This window comes from Barbatula barbatula (assembly GCF_947034865.1).
Source record: "Barbatula barbatula genome assembly, chromosome: 5".
Lineage (NCBI taxonomy): Eukaryota > Metazoa > Chordata > Actinopteri > Cypriniformes > Nemacheilidae > Barbatula > Barbatula barbatula.
This window is the reverse complement of record NC_136769.1, coordinates 16,252,354-16,273,098: the sequence shown is the minus strand read 5'-3', so window position 1 is coordinate 16,273,098 and position 20,745 is coordinate 16,252,354. Positions and strand designations below refer to the sequence as shown.

General features: G+C 39.3%; 1 protein-coding gene across 2 annotated transcripts in view; it reads left to right on the top strand.

Annotated features, from left to right (window-relative positions):
* Positions 1-20,745, top strand: part of sdk1a (sidekick cell adhesion molecule 1a) — a 226,678-nt gene that overhangs the window by 149,619 nt on the left and 56,314 nt on the right. For both annotated transcript variants that reach the window (XM_079456077.1, XM_079456076.1), the window contains exons 8-16: positions 2,561-2,644; positions 4,636-4,830; positions 8,849-8,965; positions 9,822-9,989; positions 10,954-11,056; positions 11,304-11,477; positions 14,189-14,325; positions 15,970-16,117; positions 19,651-19,791. In XM_079456077.1, the coding sequence (XP_079312203.1) occupies positions 2,561-2,644; positions 4,636-4,830; positions 8,849-8,965; positions 9,822-9,989; positions 10,954-11,056; positions 11,304-11,477; positions 14,189-14,325; positions 15,970-16,117; positions 19,651-19,791 (1,267 nt within the window). The remainder of the gene's footprint in view (positions 1-2,560; positions 2,645-4,635; positions 4,831-8,848; positions 8,966-9,821; positions 9,990-10,953; positions 11,057-11,303; positions 11,478-14,188; positions 14,326-15,969; positions 16,118-19,650; positions 19,792-20,745) is intronic.

Here is a 20,745-nt window from a genome sequence, read left to right as displayed (position 1 = left end):
GACGGGCCTGAATGTTATCACAGCTTTTGTACTGTCTGCTGCTCAATGCATAACAAATGATAAGATGCGTCTCTACATTTCTGTGTGTGTGTGTGTTCAATGAATTAAGGATTTTTTTGTAGTTGCTGCAAAAAGTGAATGTAGACAAATGGATCTATTTTAACCTGACTCTTAAAAAACACATTTGTTAACCTAAGGTACTGTGGTATTTTCAGGTATTAGAATGCAGATTAACAATATCAATCATCGTCGTCATCATTTATTGTAAATATTAATATTTACAGAGAAATAATACAGAGATGTAAAATGTGTTATTTTTCACACAACTGTTTTTAGAGTGTAGGAAAAGTTCACGGAAATAGCTTACAATTGTTCATTCCCACACTAATACAATCTCTGTGCGGAAACAATAATTTTTCTTTACGATTTTTTTCACCTTATAATAATAGTAAATTCATTCAAACTATGGAGTAGCACTATTATAAATGTGGGAATTATGTTGTGATCATTTAACATAAAACTAGACTATGTGTGTTTTAGCATCTTCAAAGTTGGCACCATTTGACTAGAATTTAGAAAATTGCTCTCTTGGCATCTTATTGGATGCTTTTACGTCATTATTTGGTCCTCTTTCAAAAAGACGGTGTACTTTTTCTGGTTTCATAATGATAGAAATTGATATGACATTTAAACATTCACTCTGAGATTAAAATATTGTTAAGATTATTATAAATATGTCACGCATTTCAAAACGTTTGACTCTTCAACTTCTTCAGCTGAACACAAACAAAAGTTTCACATTAAGATGCTGTCACATATGCTGTCATTTATCTACCAATAAACAAAATGACTCCAGTTGGTTAAAATATATCTTCCAAAGCTAAACAATACGTTTGTGAAAGACAACTATTGGTATTTTTAACTTATTTAGCGTAAGCTTAACTGACTAAACGTGATCACAAATTCATTTAACTGTGCATGTAAAGAAGATACACATATCCCACTGTATTAACTGTGTTATTTCCCAAATAGTTCTTCATCCCCTTAGCGAGTACGATCGACATTCAAACCGCCGTTGACAGCAGCATGCAGATTCTTAAAGATTTTAATATCTCGGCTGTAGGCGTCGCATTGATTTCACCAGTCTATGCAGATTTTTCACAGATACTGAGTAGACAACATACAGTACAGATTCTCAGATGTTGCTCTCTACAGTTACTACAGAAACCCATCGAGCTAAACAGCTTATTAAATATTTATGATTTCACTTCAAATCGCTGTCCATTTGAGTGCCGAACTGACAGGTGTTCTGAGCACCAGGTGAAGTCCAATACATATGTATAGAGTGACGGATCCGTAACAGCCGGAATATATTGCGCCGAGCATTGATGAATGTGCGCTGTCAATGCGCCGTTGCACATAAGTCAAGAGATTAGTGACTGTTTGGGTGACGGTCTGAATTAGATTCAAGATTGCAAAACATGCATTTATTCATCTGCTTATTTGTGTAAAACGTGCACTTCAGCTTTTCAATGGGCTGCAGACTTTTCTAAGCGAACAGCTTTTTCGAACCTAAATCTCTCATAGTGTCATCTTTACAATACTACAAAGAGAATTATATTTTGGTCTATTACATAGATCATGTCAAATACATCTGTGAGTCCCGTTTGTCTACATCCAAACTTTAAGATTAAAGCATCCAAATAACTCAATAAAAGGAACAGTTCACCCAGAAATGAAAGTTATTTATACCGTTCTGACTTTGTGTGATTAGTTTGTCACACATGGCGGCTGTAAGGCATCAGAACTGCTTTTATGGCATTTGTATGATATGTTTTGTCATTAAAGGCATAACAGCGCCAGTCCCCATTCATTTCCATTGTACCTTATGTTCAATTGTCTCCTTATGTTTAATCAGAAGCAAGAGATTAAAAAGTGGTTGGAACAAAATCAGTGTGAATAAATGATTATTTTCATTTTCGAGTTGCGGATCTTTCTGCAATACGCTATAATGCAAACATAACAAATTGGAGATTTTCATTGTTATGGGCTCATAACAGATGTTCCATAACCATGAAATCTATAATGCAAGACTTCACGATAATGAGAGTGTACAGCCTCAGTGGCCATCTGTCCCTCTACAGGAAGTCCAGACTTTTCGGTAGAGGATGATGTGCATTAAGTGAGCAAAGTGAATGAAATGTGCCCATCAGTGCACTCAGTCTTAATGCGACCCTTCCACATGTCTGACTCTCATCACAAATGCCGAAGACACAAGACTACATTAACAACACAACCCGAGCAGTTTGATTTTGACAGTGCTTATGAATTCATTACTTTTGCTCCAGTAAACTTTCAGTTGCTGCGGAAAAGGGAATGAATATGTCCCACACCCGTCTGCGCTCGATGAAAATCTCATTTTTTGAAAAATATGTTTCCTTATTTCCACTGATGGAATCACTTGATTATTTTTTAAACCGTTTATGAATTCCAGTACCATGAAAAATCATTCTTTTCTGAACGTCAGTGTGTTTTTAAATGGGTTTGTTTGCTTTTGCAGAGGCGCCCTATTTTACCACCGAGCCCAGGAGGAAGATGCTTGGAGAAGTGGAGAGAAATGTGGATATCCAGTGCCAAGCACGAGGTCAGAGAGCCCTTGGGCAGACATCACGTTTTCTTTTCGCATTGCACCTGTCGTATTGCATTTGTATTCACAGTGAAAATATTTCACAGGAAGTGATGTCATTCTTGAAGTTTCAGTGAGAAATCACACTCGCATATCAATAAGCAGCAGAGTTGGTTTGATTTATGAATACATTTCTGTTCTATTTAAGGCATAGTTGAATTCACAGGATGTATTAAAACACGATCAAATGTTTAGATTTTAAGTTTTGCACTTTCACAAACCTATTTCAACTCAAAAAATTCAGTCGTCATTTATTCATTGTCATTTTACACCTGTATAGCTCTCTTGCTTCTGTAGAAGACAAAAGAAGATATTTTGAATGTCGGTAAACAAGAACCGTAAAAAAACTGAGATTTACAGAAAATACTCAGGGCTTCTGCCCCCTTTGCCTGCCCCTGGCGGGGCCCTGATAACCAATGAATTCATTTAGACAACTGAAAGGTATACTTTCATTAAGACTGACACAGTTAATGAATCGTCGTCAGTAGGAAAATTGACCTTTGACCCCTTACCTAAAGAATATGAGGCCATGCACATTTGAGTTTGGTGTCATCCATTTATGGGTAAACCGAGGGTTCTATATTACTAAGGGATTTATAAATATTCTCATCATTGTACTTGAACCAAAATAGACATACAATACACCTCATCTCTCTGATCAGCATGCTTCTCAAAGCACTCTGAGCTTTTGTACTTCCTCAGCTCGGTAAGCTCAGTTACGTAAAGGTATTTATAGCAGTTCTGCGTCTTTGTTTTGCGTCCATCCCACGCTGCCGCCTACATTCACAAATAAACTCCCAGGTCTATTAACTAACCCAGAAGTCTGTGATCTGCAGCGAGAGGCGAATCCAACGATTGTTTGGGGTGATTTATCAAATCTGTACATTTCAGAGAATGTCATCGTCTTGTGGTCCGAGACAAATGGCGGCCTTTCGGAAGAGTGGAGTGGGGTTTACGATTAGCCGTGAGATATGAGGTGTTGATGGGAAAGGGCTTAAGCTATTATCATTATATAGCGGAGAAATGGGCGATGAAATGGTATTGGTTTTCTGCCAGAAATATTTCTAATAGCGGCGAGATGGAAAGTCGGCCCAACAGTTATAACCCGTACTTATGATATTTGTCCGTCGTGGTTCGAGCTCGGCTCAGCTGCAATTTCAGCGAAGGTAAAACCGATCCCTCAGCATCAGACGGGCCGCGGGAAATAAAAACAAGCAAGCCGCCGCACCGCATCCTCCAGAGCTGAAAGTGGAATCAATCCATTACCTCTCTCATGTGCTGCTTCTGGGAGCGTTCACTTTTTTTATAGGTCTGGATAGATGAGAACCTGCTTTGTTTGGAGAAGTTATATCTCTCCGGAGCAGATTCAAAAGTCTGAAGCTCAAAAGGATCAAGAGAAGACAAATTTTCACACGGCATAGTCTGCGTAGGCAAGGAAAGCTAAATGAGTCTGAATGGTACAATCTGGTGGCCTTTCTTGAGAGCCACAGCAAGTGCTGATTCTCTCTGTTAGTTCTTTCTGCTGTTACTTAAGTCTTCCCCCCTGAGGGTTCGCTTTTCCAAGACGACAGAATATTCTTAGAAGCGAGTATGTTTGGAGGCTTAAGGCCTCACATCATCTCATTTCCACTTGACACTTCATCTTTTTCGTACCGTAAAAAGGCAGCAGACAGCATTTTCAAAATAAGACCTCTGCGTGTGTATATTTAATTGTAGTTAGACCAATGCAGTCTGCTTGGCCTCATAGCCCACGTGCCTTCAGTTCTAGAGACATTACATTTCATGTTTAAGAGCGAAAAACACTCACTGAAACTTAGAACTTTGCTCCCAGTAATTTACAATATTTTTACCTCAGACCAGGAAATACACAAACAATACAGCAAATGCTGTTTTCTTTATTTTTTACGTCTGACCTGTTGAACCCGCCGTGTTGTGTTTTTGTCTAACAGGGGTGCCAATGCCCAGGTTGGAGTGGTACAAGGATGCAGTTCCCCTCAGTAAACTCAAAAACCCTCGCTACAAGGTCATCACCAGCATGGGCCTTCAGGTCAGGAAGATACAGCCCAGCGATGCCGGAATCTTCCAGTGCTTCGCCAGGAACTCGGCTGGAGAGGCTCAGGTCCACTCTTACCTTGACGTCACGAGTGAGTCAAAACTCAAAGCGGGGTTGCTGCATGCATTCTTTATATCATATTTCTCTGTGATGTTAACAAAAACAAGCCCATCGGATGTGGCCAGCTGGAGGATGCAACTCGTCTCAGCCGTTTCACTGCGGTTCCCTGGTTTGGCAGATGCGTTATTCCTAATCGTTGGTCGTGTGATTCTCATTCTCTTCTATGAGATGTAAAAGCTCCCTGTGGAGGGGCCTGTCTGAAGTTGATTAGATGATGGTGTATGTCGGGCCCCGGTCCTGATCTGTGCTGTATGAGAACATTAAGACCCCCTCAGAGGAGCACTTTCATCACACAGATAATTACAACGGCCGCAACTGCACATATTTACTGAAGGTAGATTGCTGGAATGATTGTAACTTCGAGCTGTATTGAACTTTGTATCACCTGATTCCCATAATTGAGCGAAAGGTTTTCCGGAGCGTTTCGGAGTGCAGAGGCCATTTACATACAGAATGCTTAAAGGTGCTCTGTGTAATATTTAGGAAGATCTACTGACAGAAATGCAATATAATATACATAACTGTCTTCAGAGGTGTATAAAGACCTTACATAATGAAGGTGTTTTTATTACAATAGCATGAGCTATTTCTATCTACATACACAGCGGGTCCTCTTCGCTATTTTGTTTCTATCTCCTTCAGCAAAGAAGTGAAAACGAGACGACATCTTAGTTCTGTGTCAGCCACCGTAGTGCTTCGAAAGGGAGGGACCGAGTGAGCCATTGGTTGCATTTCACCACCTCACCACTAGACGACGCTAAAGTTTTCACTTTGCACCCTCTAAAATATTTTCTCATATTCCGGTTTAATATGCACAGACTATACAGCTTTCAGTTTTTCTTCATTTGCTTTAATGTGTTTAAGAACATTTATAATAGGGATGCACCGATACCACTTTTTAAGGATCGAGTACGATACCGATACTTTTTTCCCTGGTACTCGCCGATACCAATACCAACACCAATGCTAGATTTATTTTTGTTTGTGGCAATTTTTTAAGAACAACACAATGAGACTAATGAACATATCAGCATCTTTTTTTTTTAACAACTTCAACTCATATTATGAAAAAATAAATCAATCTTATGTTCTTATCAAAACTTTTCAAAGCCAAAATTCACAGTGTCCATCCAATAACCTCCAAAGGGCAAAACCAAGGACATAAGCATGCAGATTGCCATGCATGGGTCGTCATCATTGATTTTGAAATATTTCCACACTGCTAAGTGCGAATGAAGCGTTAAGAGAGAGTGATTTACATGTTAAGACAATGCAAAGACGCGATAGATGTACTTGCGGTGCGATTCACGCGAATGAGACGGCGTGAATTGAGCTGAAAAATCAGAATTTTGGCGAAAATTAGCGCCGCGTAATCAATCAGGCGCCTGCTGTAGTAGTGATGTGATTATGACATTGCGAGCGGAGGCAGAAATCTGAAACAACAATGAAGGACTGCGCCTCTGAAGGATCTGATGGACCCAGACACGGCGCCGAACGAGTCTACCTCTATCTTCAGCCTTCCATAGCATATTATGCGCAGCTACTTGCTCAACAAAATCCATGTCCGCCATTTCGCAACAAGACTGGAGCCGCCTGCCAGAAGCCCCTCCCATGACGCGAATTTCACTCGCGAAATGTTCAAGCGTCCAGCTACACACCAATAGCGCGATTCAGGTGTGAACACTCTACGACATTGTGTCTGCTACGGCAGGTGTCTCTGTGTGCACTGGAACGTTCTGTCAATTACGTCACGTGAGGTATCGGTCTTTGGTATCGGGGAATTTGTACGAGTACATGAGCTTGGTATCGGGCCCGATACTGGTATCGGTATTGGTGCATCCCTAATTTATAATTTTTGTTTAATTTTGTGAACTAGTGTCAACATTTCTCCCAAATTTATTCGTATTTACTTGCAGAAAATTGAAATGTAACAAACTGGTCAAAATAACAAAAAAGATGCAATGTTTACAGAGCTTGAATACTGCAAATGAAAAATGTGTAAACCACTGTTTTACATGTATTTTAGGATCAGTTCAAAAATGAAAATATATTGAAATAAACGTTCGTGTGTCTCATCCTCCACATTGCTGTTGGTTTCTGTTGAAATTCAACAGACACTGGACTGCAATTGCAACAGTACATGCAGAAATGATAATTGAAGTCCCAGTGAAATTTTTTTTACAATGCCTATTTTTTCATTTTATTGTAAATAGTTTATCAATGTCTTTTAAAAAATCGTGTGCCCCATATACTTCAGTTAATTCCTTCCTGTAATGACTTCACTATCCATCTTAAATGACGTATGTTAGATGGCTTGCGCGGCGCATCTGTTAACTCCTCCCCTTCAACTGTCAGTTTGCTGCCAGTACCATTTCAAAATGCAACAGCTTTTTTATACATCCAATCAAATCGCAGAGAAAGAAGAACTTTTTTCACATTCTAAATTCCATTTCACTCGGAAATGCGTCAAAATACGTTTCACGGGGACTTTAAAAGCAAAACCGGAGTGATATCTTCAGTTTTATCAGTGGCTGCAAGTAAAAAATATATAAAAGTATTCCATCTGTAGGCTTATTTCATAAACAGGTGTAGACACCGCAGTGATATTAAAGCATAGCTCTGTTTTAGTATTCTGACCAACACCACACTGCAACATAGACTTAATGCTGTGGGTTTAGTGCAGGAAAATCTGGTTTGTCCAAGCATAGAAACGTTTTTGAAAATCATTATTTTTCTAAAGCTTCTGGGCCAGAACTTTTACACCTCAGCTAATTCTAAGGGTCATAAAAAGTAAAGTAAACTAAAACTTAATTATGACGAAACCTTGACTAATTTAAGCAAACTTTAGGAAATCAAAATTAAGTGCCACAAAAGTGTACAATGGGGGACCTTTTACCCCCAAGAAAAGTTTTACCGGTTGATATCCAGCTTTGTGCGGCTAAAGATCACGCATGGAATGCGTCTTCCTGTGTCTGGTGTATTGATTGCGCATATCTAGTCTCTCTCATTGACCGACGGTTCAATCAAAGACGTGTTAGTTCTCCGGCAGGCTTTGTGATTCTTTTATAGATCTGTTTCATGCTAAAGTGATCAAGGACAAGTACAGTAGATGAATGTTAGTGTGGCGTGTAATCACTCGGCATGCCTTTATCTCCCCAGAGAGGCCGTGATGTTGAGTGTGTTGATTTTCAATAGCAGGCCACCTTTGATTTTTTAAGTGTCTATAACAGTGTGTAAGGATGTATCGTTCAAGTGCTTTGGCAAACTATGGAGATACCTTTAGAGTAGATGAGTCTGAGAGAGATATTAGTTTTGTTGTCCTGTCCTCCGCTTCAAAAAATGACATTCTTACGAAACATTTTTGTATTGTTTTATAGTACAAATATCTTAACATTCTTAAATCAAGATACACTTTCTTAGTCTTGTTTTAGGACATCAAATAGAAGAATTAGAAAAATGTATGTTTAAAACAAGCATAAAAATCTGCCAATGGGGCGAGAAAAATGAACTTGAATTAGGTACTAAATAATGATGTAAAGGAATTAAACACCAAGCTGTAATGGGGCTTGTTTTCTTGCCCCGGCTGGTCCAAATGAATGTGGCACATTTTCAACAACGCATCCAAAGAGCGCTCTCTTTCCTCTCAACCAGGAATACGCTCTACTCTTCCAAATGGAAATACCCATTCAATTACACATCTCCGCCCATTCAGAATGACCCAATAACTCCACAATGCCTTCATTTTAGCCACCCGATCAGAATAGCACATTAAGACGAATGCCAGTTTTCATATTTAAAACGCAAATGTGGTCCTGGATCGCAATAATAAGCGTAAAGTAGCTCTTTGAGAGAAGTGTAGACGTTAATTCAATTTCTGGCCTTTTGTTTGGTCTCCTGTAATAATATGTGAGCGTTAGACTGCATTAAGTGAAAGTGTGGCGCAGACAGTATGCGTTTTCTCACCCAAAATGTGACTGTGTGTTCTCCAGGTATGGCTCCAGCCTTCAGCGCGCCAGCGGTTGACATCACTGTCACAGATGGAGCAGTGGCCACCTTCACCTGTCAGGTGTCTGGAGCTCCTAAACCTGCCATCACCTGGAAAAGAGGCGAGTGTAATGCAAGGTTTAATGTGCAAGTAAAGTACAGCACAGTACTCAAATACTCACGTTCATATTAAAGGATGTTTCTAGTCTAGCGAATGTTAGTGTATCTGAAACATAAGGGGCAATCCTTACAGTCCAGTCTGAATAAGAAGTATTTTTAAAGGTCCAATGTCCTCCTCCAATTTTTTGGAGGATCTATTGACAGAAATACAATATAATATAGAGTACATACAGTCGCAATGCTTCGCGCCCTCCCTCCCTGTGTCAATAATTCGTTTTGGAGGCTTACGTCATTGTTAAAAGTTTGGGAAGCTCTTGACTAGTTGTATTGAACTTTTGCCATATTGGGAATGTCAGTACTAACACGTTTGTCTTTTGGTCTTGCTGTTTTGTTATATTTACTAGAGTTTTTATCACAAACATTACAGGCAGATTGAGTCGCAGTCATCCTCGCTGTAAAAGTCTTTTATGAGGCTGTGTGTCTTGAGCTGTATAAGAAGACATTAGGTTGTCTTTGTTTGTAAAAAAAGTCTTTGTTGCAGCTGATTGGCACCACAAAAGATAATTTCATGCAAGAGTAACACAAAAATCCTCCATTATATTCCTTTGCCGATTTGGCTATGTTCATAAAGTCATTTCCATAGCCTTCCCAATTATGAAGCGGTCTATGTGTTACTATATAATAGCAGAGCCCAACAAGCCCTAAGAACTTTGCAGGCTGTTTTAGGAGGATTTTACTCTGGGAAAACTTTAAGTGTGTAATAAAAACATCTCAGAGCCCCTGCTCTATGCATAGTAATGTTCTATTAATCCTGTATATGAGCTGTTCAGTAAACTGGTTTGTTTGTGTGCACAACAGATTCACAGATTCTAGCCAGCGGTTCAGTGAAGATTCCACGTTTCACATTGCTAGAGTCTGGTGGTCTACAGGTTCAGCCTGTCATTCTTCAGGACACGGGGACGTACACCTGCTACGTCGCGAACTCAGAGGGAGCTATCAACGCAAGCGCCTCTCTCACCGTGTGGAGTAAGTGAAGCACTTTGAAATATTTTTTTTTTTTTACCTGAAATGGTAAAATCCTAAGGCATAATCTTCCCCCTAACAAACATAACATGTTATGGCCTTTGTGTCTACATTTTAGATTGAATTATTTGTTTCAATATCCATCAAAATCCATGTGTGATGTATATTCATATTTATTTATTATATACGGGTATATCAAATATATATATTTATTTATGCATTTATTTATATATTGTGTTTCAGTGTGCTTGCGTGCATGAGTGCACGCTAAATACCTAAATATAATTATAAAAAAAGGTAATGCAATTTAAAATAATAATAAATAATAATAATAAAGTGACTAAATTACCACCACAAAAAAAGTAAGAAAAGCATGGACAAATCTGTGTGGCCTTATTCATAATACATGAGCGGTACGAATGTATTGTTTTTTGTACAAAACTACTTTGTTAACTGTGACTGTTTGTGTTTATTGGCTTTATACAGATTCATTAGGAATGTATTCAGCAAATTGGTTTGAGTGGTGCTTTTTTTTTTGTAGCAGATTTTTTGTGACTTTGTTAGGACATTATTCTGCACCCGCTAGTGCTTAAGTTCTAGATCAGCAGGTTTAGGCGCCGATTCAGAGCAAATTTTACTGGCTCAGACTGCTATTTCTGTGGCGGAAAGGGTCCAAGATGAGCATCAGAGCCAGAGGAAATATAGAATCTTACATCATACATTCTTCCTTTGAACAAATAAAGTCTCCCACAGCATAGAATTATAAAAGTGTCCGTGTAAAGAAGCGTCTCAGCATAGCTTTGCGAGACAATGTCTACAGTCTCCAGTCTTGTTATTAGCACATGTAAAGTCCCGGCGTTGTCTCACCGTGTGTTCCGTAGAAGGCTGTGATGTAGTCAAGCTCAGTCCTTTGATTCTTAGAAATGATCACGTGGATGAATAACATTGTTATTATGTTTATCTCAAGGTCGCACCATCATATCCAGCCCTCCTACGGACAGACGTGTCATCAAGGGGACGACGGCCATATTGGAGTGCGCCGCGACCCACGACCCCCGTGTGGCAGTGAGGTGAGTGATGACGCAGGGTGGCCCTGCTTCTCTCTTTCCACACTGGGTTTGATTGTAATGTTAATTCAATGTGTCAGCCTAAAGGCCTTGAAGTTGATTCAAAGTGCAAACCGTAACGCTGTACAGTTAATTCAGCGCTAATATGCTGGAAAGCAAGGCAATGAGACGCCGCTGTTTCCAGCGCACACCCTCCGTCAGCTTGACTGTGATGGAGTTCTCCATTTCTTCCATCTCTTTCGCTTGGCAGGTACGTGTGGAAAAAGGATGAGGAACTAGTGAGCCAGACCAGAGGGGGGCGTATTAACCTGCAGGAGGGAACCTTGTACATCAGTCAAACCTGGTCCGGGGACATCGGGGACTATACATGTGATGTCATATCTCAGGCCAGCAACGATTCCAAGTCAGCCCGTCTGGAGGTCATGTGAGTGTCTAACCACAGGCCCCCTTAGACTCTGAGCATTAGTCTGCTTGATGCTGTGTGTTGATGGATGCGTGTCACCTTCCGGTTGCACCAAGTGCGTCATTATTATACTAGCTGGTGTGTGAATGTGAGAATGTGAATGTAGGAGTGAAATGTACTCTGCGTAGATGCTGGAGGTTTGGGAAATGTTTACAAAAATATATATATTGGTCATATAATAATAATGCGTGTTAATTCAATAATAAACATAAGTGTTTATGCTATATGTGCATACAAGCGGCACACTTTATATCAGTAGAAAACGATAGTTTATTGTGCTTTCCGAAAGTTACAAAAACCTATTTTTACCAGATCGTTGTACTTTATCAAACTATACGCCTTACTTTTTTTGCTTTCTTTGACTTTTTGTGTCTTCGGCCCATTAAAGCATCTGCATGCATACAATATATGAAATGAATGCTTCTCTCAGCAGGAGGTTTCAGACTGACCTTTCCCTGAGTAACCTTTTTTCACTGAGACCTTTCTTTCTGGACTCCGACGGCTTATCCGCAATTTTCATATTTATCAGTCTTGTAATTGTAACTTTCAAAGGCATTCATTTAATATTATGACGGGCTCGCGAGAATTCTCTTTCCTTGTGTTTTGCCTTTAAAGCCTGCCTTTCAAATTCTAGTTGCATATTTATGTGATAGAGTGCTTTTCAAAACTCCATTCAGAAACGAAATTCACTGACCATCTCTTAAAAAGCTTTTGACCTTTTGTCCAGTCTCTGAGTGGGTAGATTTCTGCAGCCCGGCTGTGTGAAACTTCATTTCAGAAGCGTGCGCACCGAGCGAATCCTTAAACCCAAAATAACACCTGAATGTGGCGTAAACATTTGAACACCAAAAGCCTTTACTCCTGGCCACAATATGATAAGGGAATAAAATCCCTTCTAAAATGAGGCGCTGGAAGACCGCGGTAACCGGCGGGCGTGTGGATTTTTTTCAGATTTCATGAGGCTAATGTTGTGTGGAACTAAGACTCATTATGTGTGTGGCTTCTCTGGCTCCTCATTAAAGTGAGAAGATGCTGTGGCATCAGATGCTGTCAAGAGGACATTCCCCAGCGGCTGAAGTCACCCAGCCGTTGTGTCTCTGACTTCACTGTAGCCTAATACATCTTCAGGGATCACAACCGTTGGCATTATAAATGAATGCTGATTATGCAATTAACAGACCTATTTTATTTCACTTCCAGTGTACTCTAAACTGTTTTATGTTTACACTGCGCTAATCCTTATCGAGATCAGGAACCTCTCTGGTTTTCAGGTTAAAATTTCCAAACATTTTAAACAAAATACCTAATGGTGTTAATGGCATTTTAGCATTAAAGGTCCAGTGTGCGATATTTTGGATAGATATATTGACAGAAATGCAATATAATATACATAACTATGTCTTCATTATTACATAATGAAGCGTTTTGTTTTATTACCTTAGCATGAGCTTTTTCTATCTACATACACCACTGGTCCCCTTACATTGAATTCAACATGTTGTTTTCACTTAATTTACTTAACCTCATGCTATCCAAGGTTTACATGACTTTCTTCCTTCAGTTGGACACAATTTGAGTCATTTTGTAAGATGTCCTGTCGCTTTCCAGCTTGGTAATGGCATTGAGAGTTAACCCATTTTTTGAAGCTCCAAAAAAGTCATTAATCATTAGTCATTTATAAATTTCTTCTGAAGCGAAACAACACGTTTGTGAGTATAATTAATATTTTGAGCGTATACGTTGTTTTAGACTTTTAAGATGTATAGAACATGTATAGATGAGAAAACTACACGCATAATGGCGGAAAGCTGCCTTGACATATTTTAACAAGGTTTCAGGTTCTGAAAGACATGAGAGCCAATGAGATTTGGCCTTGGGAAGGACTTTTAAAATGACTCAAATTGTGCCTGGCTTAAGAAAGAAAGTCATATACAGATCACATGAGGATGAGTAAAAAATGTATGAAAATTCATTTTGGGGTAAACGTTTTATTTAAAACGTCATGATACTTTAAGGCAGAGATAGTACTTTAAACATAAGCGTATTTAGTGCATAAACCTCATTAAATGTCTTGTTTTACTTTCCAGCAGTCTCTTTTTGGATTCTAGAGTGTTAAAGCGATATAATCAAATAAATCTTTTCATACCTTTTTACAGTACAGTATATGTACACACAAAGGGATGACAATTATTTTACACCTGTAGAAACTTCACAGTCCTTCCTGCTAGTTAGAAAGAACACATGCGTGTGATGATATCTGAAGCTTTGCTGATTGTCTCCATGGGTTTAATTTAGAGGAGAAAACAAACATATCAAGCACATCTGTTGGTGCTCACCGCCTGGTCTCAGCAGGAGCTCTGTCCTCTCCAGAAATGATTAATAAAGTAATCAATAAAATAAAAAAGCCAGCGCAGAGGCAAAATATCGAGATGAACATAAAACTGTCTGCCTCCGTCTGGCTGCGAGATGAGAGCTGAATTTGGAATCAGAATCTCTTTGAACACTGAAGAGACGTCTGTTGGGGTAAAAGTATGAGGGAATCTAAAAATGGGCCGGAGGGCCTGTTGGGGGAAGCAGTTCCCAGGATAAAATCATCAACAGACCCAAACCACAATAAAGTCCAGCTCTTATAGCGTTTGTGTTTGATGTGCATTTTTTTTGTCTTTTAACAGCGAGCTACCACACTCGCCCCGAAACCTACAGGCCAGCCTCAACTCCAATGACAGCCGCAGCGTGGACCTGTCCTGGATGAGACCCTTTGATGGAAACAGCCCCCTCCTGCATTATGTGGTGGAGCTCTCAGAAAACAGTGAGATACAGACAAACACACTCACACCATCACACATAGAATCATCACAACATTTGTTTTTAGGACAGAATTCTTTTATACAACTTTAAACACAAATTTGACATTCTTAATGCTGTGAAATATAAGAGGCATCGCAGTGTAAAAGAATCTGTATTTGGCTCAATTTCTTATTCGCAATCCCTGAATGTTGAGTCACTTCAAAAACAAGCACACAGCTGCTCTCTGTCTCAGCGACACACGGCAAGTTGATCCCAGTTAAGAACATCACTCCTCGACACTGGTGTAAAACGCTACGATGTACAAAAGCAGGGAAAACCCACCCAGATAGATTGATCTTCCCGGGCTGGAATAGGACAGTGAGGAATGTGTTGAAGTGGAGGTGAAGATTACTGCTGTGGGCTTTAATAGACCTGGGAAGTCCCATTAGAAGCTATCAGGGCCAGAGAGAAAAACTCCCCTTTCTCTCACAGGCTCCAATTTTTGCCTTCAAAGACACTGGTTCAATCTTCCCTGCCATGGTTTCAGAACCCTAAAGGAAGAGTTCACCCAAAAAAAGACAATTCTGTTTCAATTTACACACCCTATGCCAAACTGCACGGCGTGTTTGACTTTCTTTCTTCTACACGTGCAACGATTTTTGTCCTTATACAGGATTCAACATGTTGAAGCTACAAAAAGCACATCCATCATTAAAAGATTCCATCAACTATAGTGTGTTACTAAATGTCTTTTGAAGTCAAACGACGGAGGTTTTTGGAGCTTCAACAAGTTGGGACCTATACATGGACATAAAAGTGACTTATACTTATAAAAAATGTCCGGTTGATGAAGGAAGTCATGTAGATCTGGGATGGAATGAGCGAATTATGAGAAAGAGTCTGTTTTGATGCATCTCATGAAAACTTTGCGTGGAATTTCCAAATTAATTGTCTAGCCTTTAAACCATGAAAGAAAATCCCAACGTTCCATGATACTTCCTTCTTGCTTTCTCTTTCTTTAATTTGTTCTTGCTTTTTATTATTGTTAAGAAACATGGGCAAGATATATTTTGTTCATTATTGATCTTGTAAGTCTGTTTTCTGAAACATCTGAAGTTACACAGTCTGCTCATTAAGTGACATTAGTTATTATAATAATCTTGAATGCTTTTAAGGCGTCCAGAGTCCCGTACATTGTATAATTATGAGAGAATGAATAATCGATGTAAAAGACATGTTATGTAATTGCAAATCATGCATGCAAATCTTGTAATATATGTCAACATATATCTTAGAACAAAAATGAATGTGTGGTAACACTGTTTGATTATAATATGCATAAAACTAAGACATTAATGCTTAACAGTTAAAAGGGTCATGTGACGGAAACATGATTTTCTGTGTTTTTAATTACTGTGTGGATATAACGTAGTCATTTCACATGCAAAATTAATTTCATGGGTGAATTAAATATGGAAGTCATACAGTCTGTGGCATCAAGGGTCTGTTTAATTCCAAGCGTCAAGAGGAGCGTCCAATAGTACTATTCCATTAGATATGGAAAATAATGAAATGTCACAAAAATCTAGAAAATGGCCTCCTTAATATATGCGCAAATGGATCATTTTGTAATCTTTGTTTTGTATAAATTCGCTTTGTGTACCAGATTCTCCTTGGAGAGTGTACTTGTCTGACGTGGAGTCCACAGCGACCCGGGCCACGGTGAAGGGACTAACCCCAGCCCGCTCATACCAGTTCAGAGTCTGTGCGGCCAATCAGGTCGGCAAAGGACAGTACAGCTCCGAAACCAACAGGTGAGAGACTAAACCTGTCAACACCAGCACACATATGCATTCTTTGGTTTGATCTGTTAAAAAAACATTCTTGTCTTATTTCATCCCATGAGACTGTGACCATCACGCTGTCAAAGTCAGGATTGTCCTTGTTTATATATGGATTTTGTCAGTGATCCTCCACCCACGGTTCACAGTGTGACCTGCTGTGTCTGGAATCACAACACGCTGTGATTTCTCTCTCTCGGGTCACGAGTGGCAGGTCTGTGTTCTCACCTCTCGGTTTAATCAAACCCGTGAGTTCATAGGGCCCATCGATGCAGGTGGCAGAAGGCTCCTTCGTGTCTTATCTGTCCCAGACGTGGCAAAACGCTCGGTTTCTGTTTCAGAAGAAAAGACGACCGTGTTGTCTCGCTTAAAAATGTATCTGATTTATTTAGCTGCGCATTGAGCCCGGCTTTGAGATAACTAAATAGCTGCTTAAACCTTCTCCTCAGGTGAGCAAAAATTGAAACGAACGTTTGTATGAATAATGAAAGCATTCCAGCACATGCATAGAGTTAATGAGCAAGCGATTTGAAGCCCTAATGCGCTCTAATATCACTCGTCTCCTGACGCCCATCTATTCCTTCCCAACGATGCTCTTTGGCTTATCTCAACAACTGCTTTTGTAGCATAACGCTTGCGTGTCTGTCTCTCCATGCGAGGCGAATTACGAAATCCAACATTTTTACTTTTGGGCCCAATCTATGGATGCAATGTTTGTTTGATTGTTTATGGAAACTTATTAACTTGGAGTTTAATATGATGGGTGAGCGCATTCCACTTTAAAGACCTATTGTACCTTCTTAACATTTGTTCGACCTCAATTATGGCTTAATTCCATCCGCTCACATCACACATTTAACGGCTTTATTTTTGTCAATCGTGTTCAGTGTATACCATTTTGCTATCACATCTGCATTTTTATTTAGTTGGTATGGAGTCCGTGCGCATGGTAAAAACGAACCAGCATGTGTCTGTAATTCACTGTAACCTCACTCTTCATAAAGTGTCCAAACAAAGCGCGGAGGCCAAAGTGTCCCATCAGTCTTTCCGTGCATCTCTCGCAGTGTCCTGTCACATCTGTCCATGTTGGGCTTATTAATGCGGTGAAGCTATCCAATAATGAGCTGGTTTTATTCTCAGATGGAGGACAGCTTGGCGAGAATAGGTATGAATATTCTGTCCAATCACAAGCAAGAACAATGTCCTCCAACAAAGTTTATGAATAAAAAAGAATCCATGTGTATCTTATATATGATCGGCTGTTTTTATGTTATAGTCTTCTGTATTTTTATCTTATGTAAGGACGTTTTGCAGAGTCCTTACATGCGCATTTACGCAAAATGCCCCGCGCTCCAATTAACAGACACTTCAGTCGTGTTGTTTATGTTTGTAAGCAGATGTTTAACTGCTGGTGGTACAGCGCAAGCGTGTAAAACAAATGTGTAAATACTGCTTGGGCATTGCCAGAAAAGCGCTGTTCGATCGAGCAGTCGTTCCTTACGGCGGTGATTAGGCAGATTTAGGGAGCACTGTCTGAGGAAGGCTTCATGATATTGGTTATAGAGGACATTAATAATGAAAAGGACTTCCGGGAAGAAATAACAAGTGCGGTCAGAGGTTTAAGACGAAACTGACGATAAATCTAAAAGGACCCAATGATCCTGTTAAAGTTTAATGCAGATTTAACTGTCCATTAGCGTGAAAGGTAAAGGGCAGGATGAATCTGTGGACGTTATTAAGCATTCAGCGCTGATTCATTTTTAAACCTGGTTAATTAACTAATAGCACATTCTTTAGGCAGCATGAATTGAACATTGGTCATGAAACCATTTACTGTATGAGGGCTAGGGAAGAGATGGGCGATTATGACACATAACATTACAGATGATCCCAAGGCTTCCGTACTCCTGATGTTTGGGCCGGTTAACATTGCTGGTTGATATAGTTGGAAACAGGTGTCTGTAAACTTGAATATTATTTAATTACATTTGATATTGAAGGAATAGTTCACCAAAATCTCTCAAAATGTATCCACCCTGATATGACTTCCTTTCTTTAGTTAAACAACTGGAGTTTTGTTAAAGGTATAGTTTACCCCAAAATTAAAATTCTGTCTTCATTTAATCACCCTCGAGGTGAAACAGGCCTGTATATAGACTAGCACAGACAACATTATTGTATAATTTTTATGTTCTGTTGAACACAAAATTTTATAGTTTGAAGAATTTAAAACAAACAATTCTGGGGCACCATTGACAAACATTAAAATTTTTATTGGTAGTCAATTGTGCCCGGAAATCTCAGTTGTTAACATTCTTCCAAACATCCAGTACCTCGCTGGATTGTCGGTTTATGTTAATATGTGACGTATCAATAAATAATAAATCAAATGAAAATATTTATAGTTTTATCCCCCAGATTTGCATGGATTACTGTTATTATGGATTGATGCAGTTTCAAAAACATAGCCTATATGAAATGGTTCTTAAAAGCTGAAAAAGAGACAGTTTTGTGTTCTTCAATTGTACTTATTGAGAAAGAAAGTCATATACACATCTGGGGAAAAATCATGGTGAGTAAATTAATAACAAAAACATTTATATTTTTCAGTTAACTATGGCTTTAAGTGAATTAAAAATAGTAAGAAAAGACCCACAAGTGAGCGCATTGTTAGTGCACGTAGATTTTTCGTTTCCATCATGCAAATGTTGACCACAGGCTTGAAAAAATAGGCAGGACTGAGGAATGTATTTTGTAATGTATTTATATCATGTAGGTGTTTGTTTTTCACCAGCATCAATAGACTTTTCAATGTTTATTTACTCCGTTTTTTTATTTGCCGTTTCATTTTGTTTTGATGTAAATTGTGTAATGCTCTTTTGTTTGAAAAGAATCATTGCATTTTTCAGACTTCACAATCTCAGTCCCCAATGAGACTCGAGACCCTTAATAAGCTATAACATAAGTTCTTCCTTCTCAGAATAAAAACCAAAGGAGTGTTGTTTTGTTTGTTTCTTCAAAGGAAAGGCAGCAGGTACCACTGGGTTAAAATGGACCCACGCTGAGAAGGAAAACACCTTCACCAGACATGAAAAAGCAGCCTTTAGTTAACACTGTATTGTTATCCTAACAGATACTGGTGTTTGTAATTCAAATGTGCGAAATGCAGCACTTAAATGACTGAGTGCTGAGCCAATGAACAAGTGTGCATCCCAGCTAGCATATACCCATACAGCTGACACATTAGCAGCGACCTAACATATCAAAGGCTTGGGGTACTCGAAGCAGCAAGACACTTTTCCAAGAAGCCACGTAAGAGCTTTTGTTGATGTGGGCGGATGTGACACAGTGTGTCAGGTCGGCAAATGGACTTCCGACCAGAGGGTAACACTTACACGGGCATGTTTCTGTGCCCTAGAGAGACTCAGCTAAGCTGAGGGTAGATGGAGTTCTGAATCAGACGTAGAAGGTGATTTTGGTGTACCGTTCTTGTGTTTTCTCCCCAGACTGATGCTGAGGGAGGAACCTCCCAGTGCTCCACCCAAAAATATCGTAGCCAGCGGCAGAACCAATCAGTCCATCATGGTGCAGTGGCAGCCGCCCCCAGAACCTCAGCTGAATGGGGTCTTAAGAGGATACGTCCTCAGGTATTGCATGCTTGTTACACCAACACATATCGCCTAATGTAATGAGTGGGAATACCATTCTTGCCGAGTCCCGTTTTTAATAGACTTTCAGTTGAGAGGGATCCCTGCTAAAAACAACTATAATAACCAGCACAAAAATTATAAAATTTTACAATAAAAGCAATACAATAAAAACACTATGAACCATCCACTTTTTCCATTAGAACCACCACAAAATTCCTTTCTGTAGTGTGTTTTTGGCATTATTCCGATAGGATTCATCTTCCAGATAACACCCAATTGAATCCAAGACACCATTATAATTTCCATTAAAACCAATACAATTCCCATTATAGATATTAAATCCCAAAAAGTGTGTTTTGAGCTGGATTTTAGTGGTTTTTCAGTAGGGAGTGTAACGTTATTATTTTAAATTTGAAATAAAATACCATATGTTAAAAACATCTAAATGCTAAAGGAATTACATAGTCGAATCAGAATTGTCATGTCTTGCCTATAGTCGACTGATAGTGCGTGTGTGTGAGTTAAAATGCATATTGCATAACACCTCTGCGAAGATTCGACTGTGAGATTGGTAGTCGAATCAGGCTCCTCCTATCGAAGCCTTGAATATTCAACTATTAAGGGACAAAAAAACAGGTACATGCATCAATATTTGTATCGGTATCGGCGGGTACCATATTGGTACTCTTACTTTTTAAAAAGGGTATCAGAGCATCCCAAATATCTCTTTACCCGCTGTGATATGAGCAGCCAGTCAGAAATGATACCCGGTTTCACAAACCTCTCTGTGGTTCAGATATTACTGAATGCAATGACTTGCGGTTTAGATGTTAACATCAGATTTTAATTGAATAACTTAGCAAGGTCATTCTGCGAAGGTTACAGTATGTCAAACTGATTCAAACAAATACCTTCGTTCTTTTAAAGCAGTTTGATAAAAGACTCGGCTGT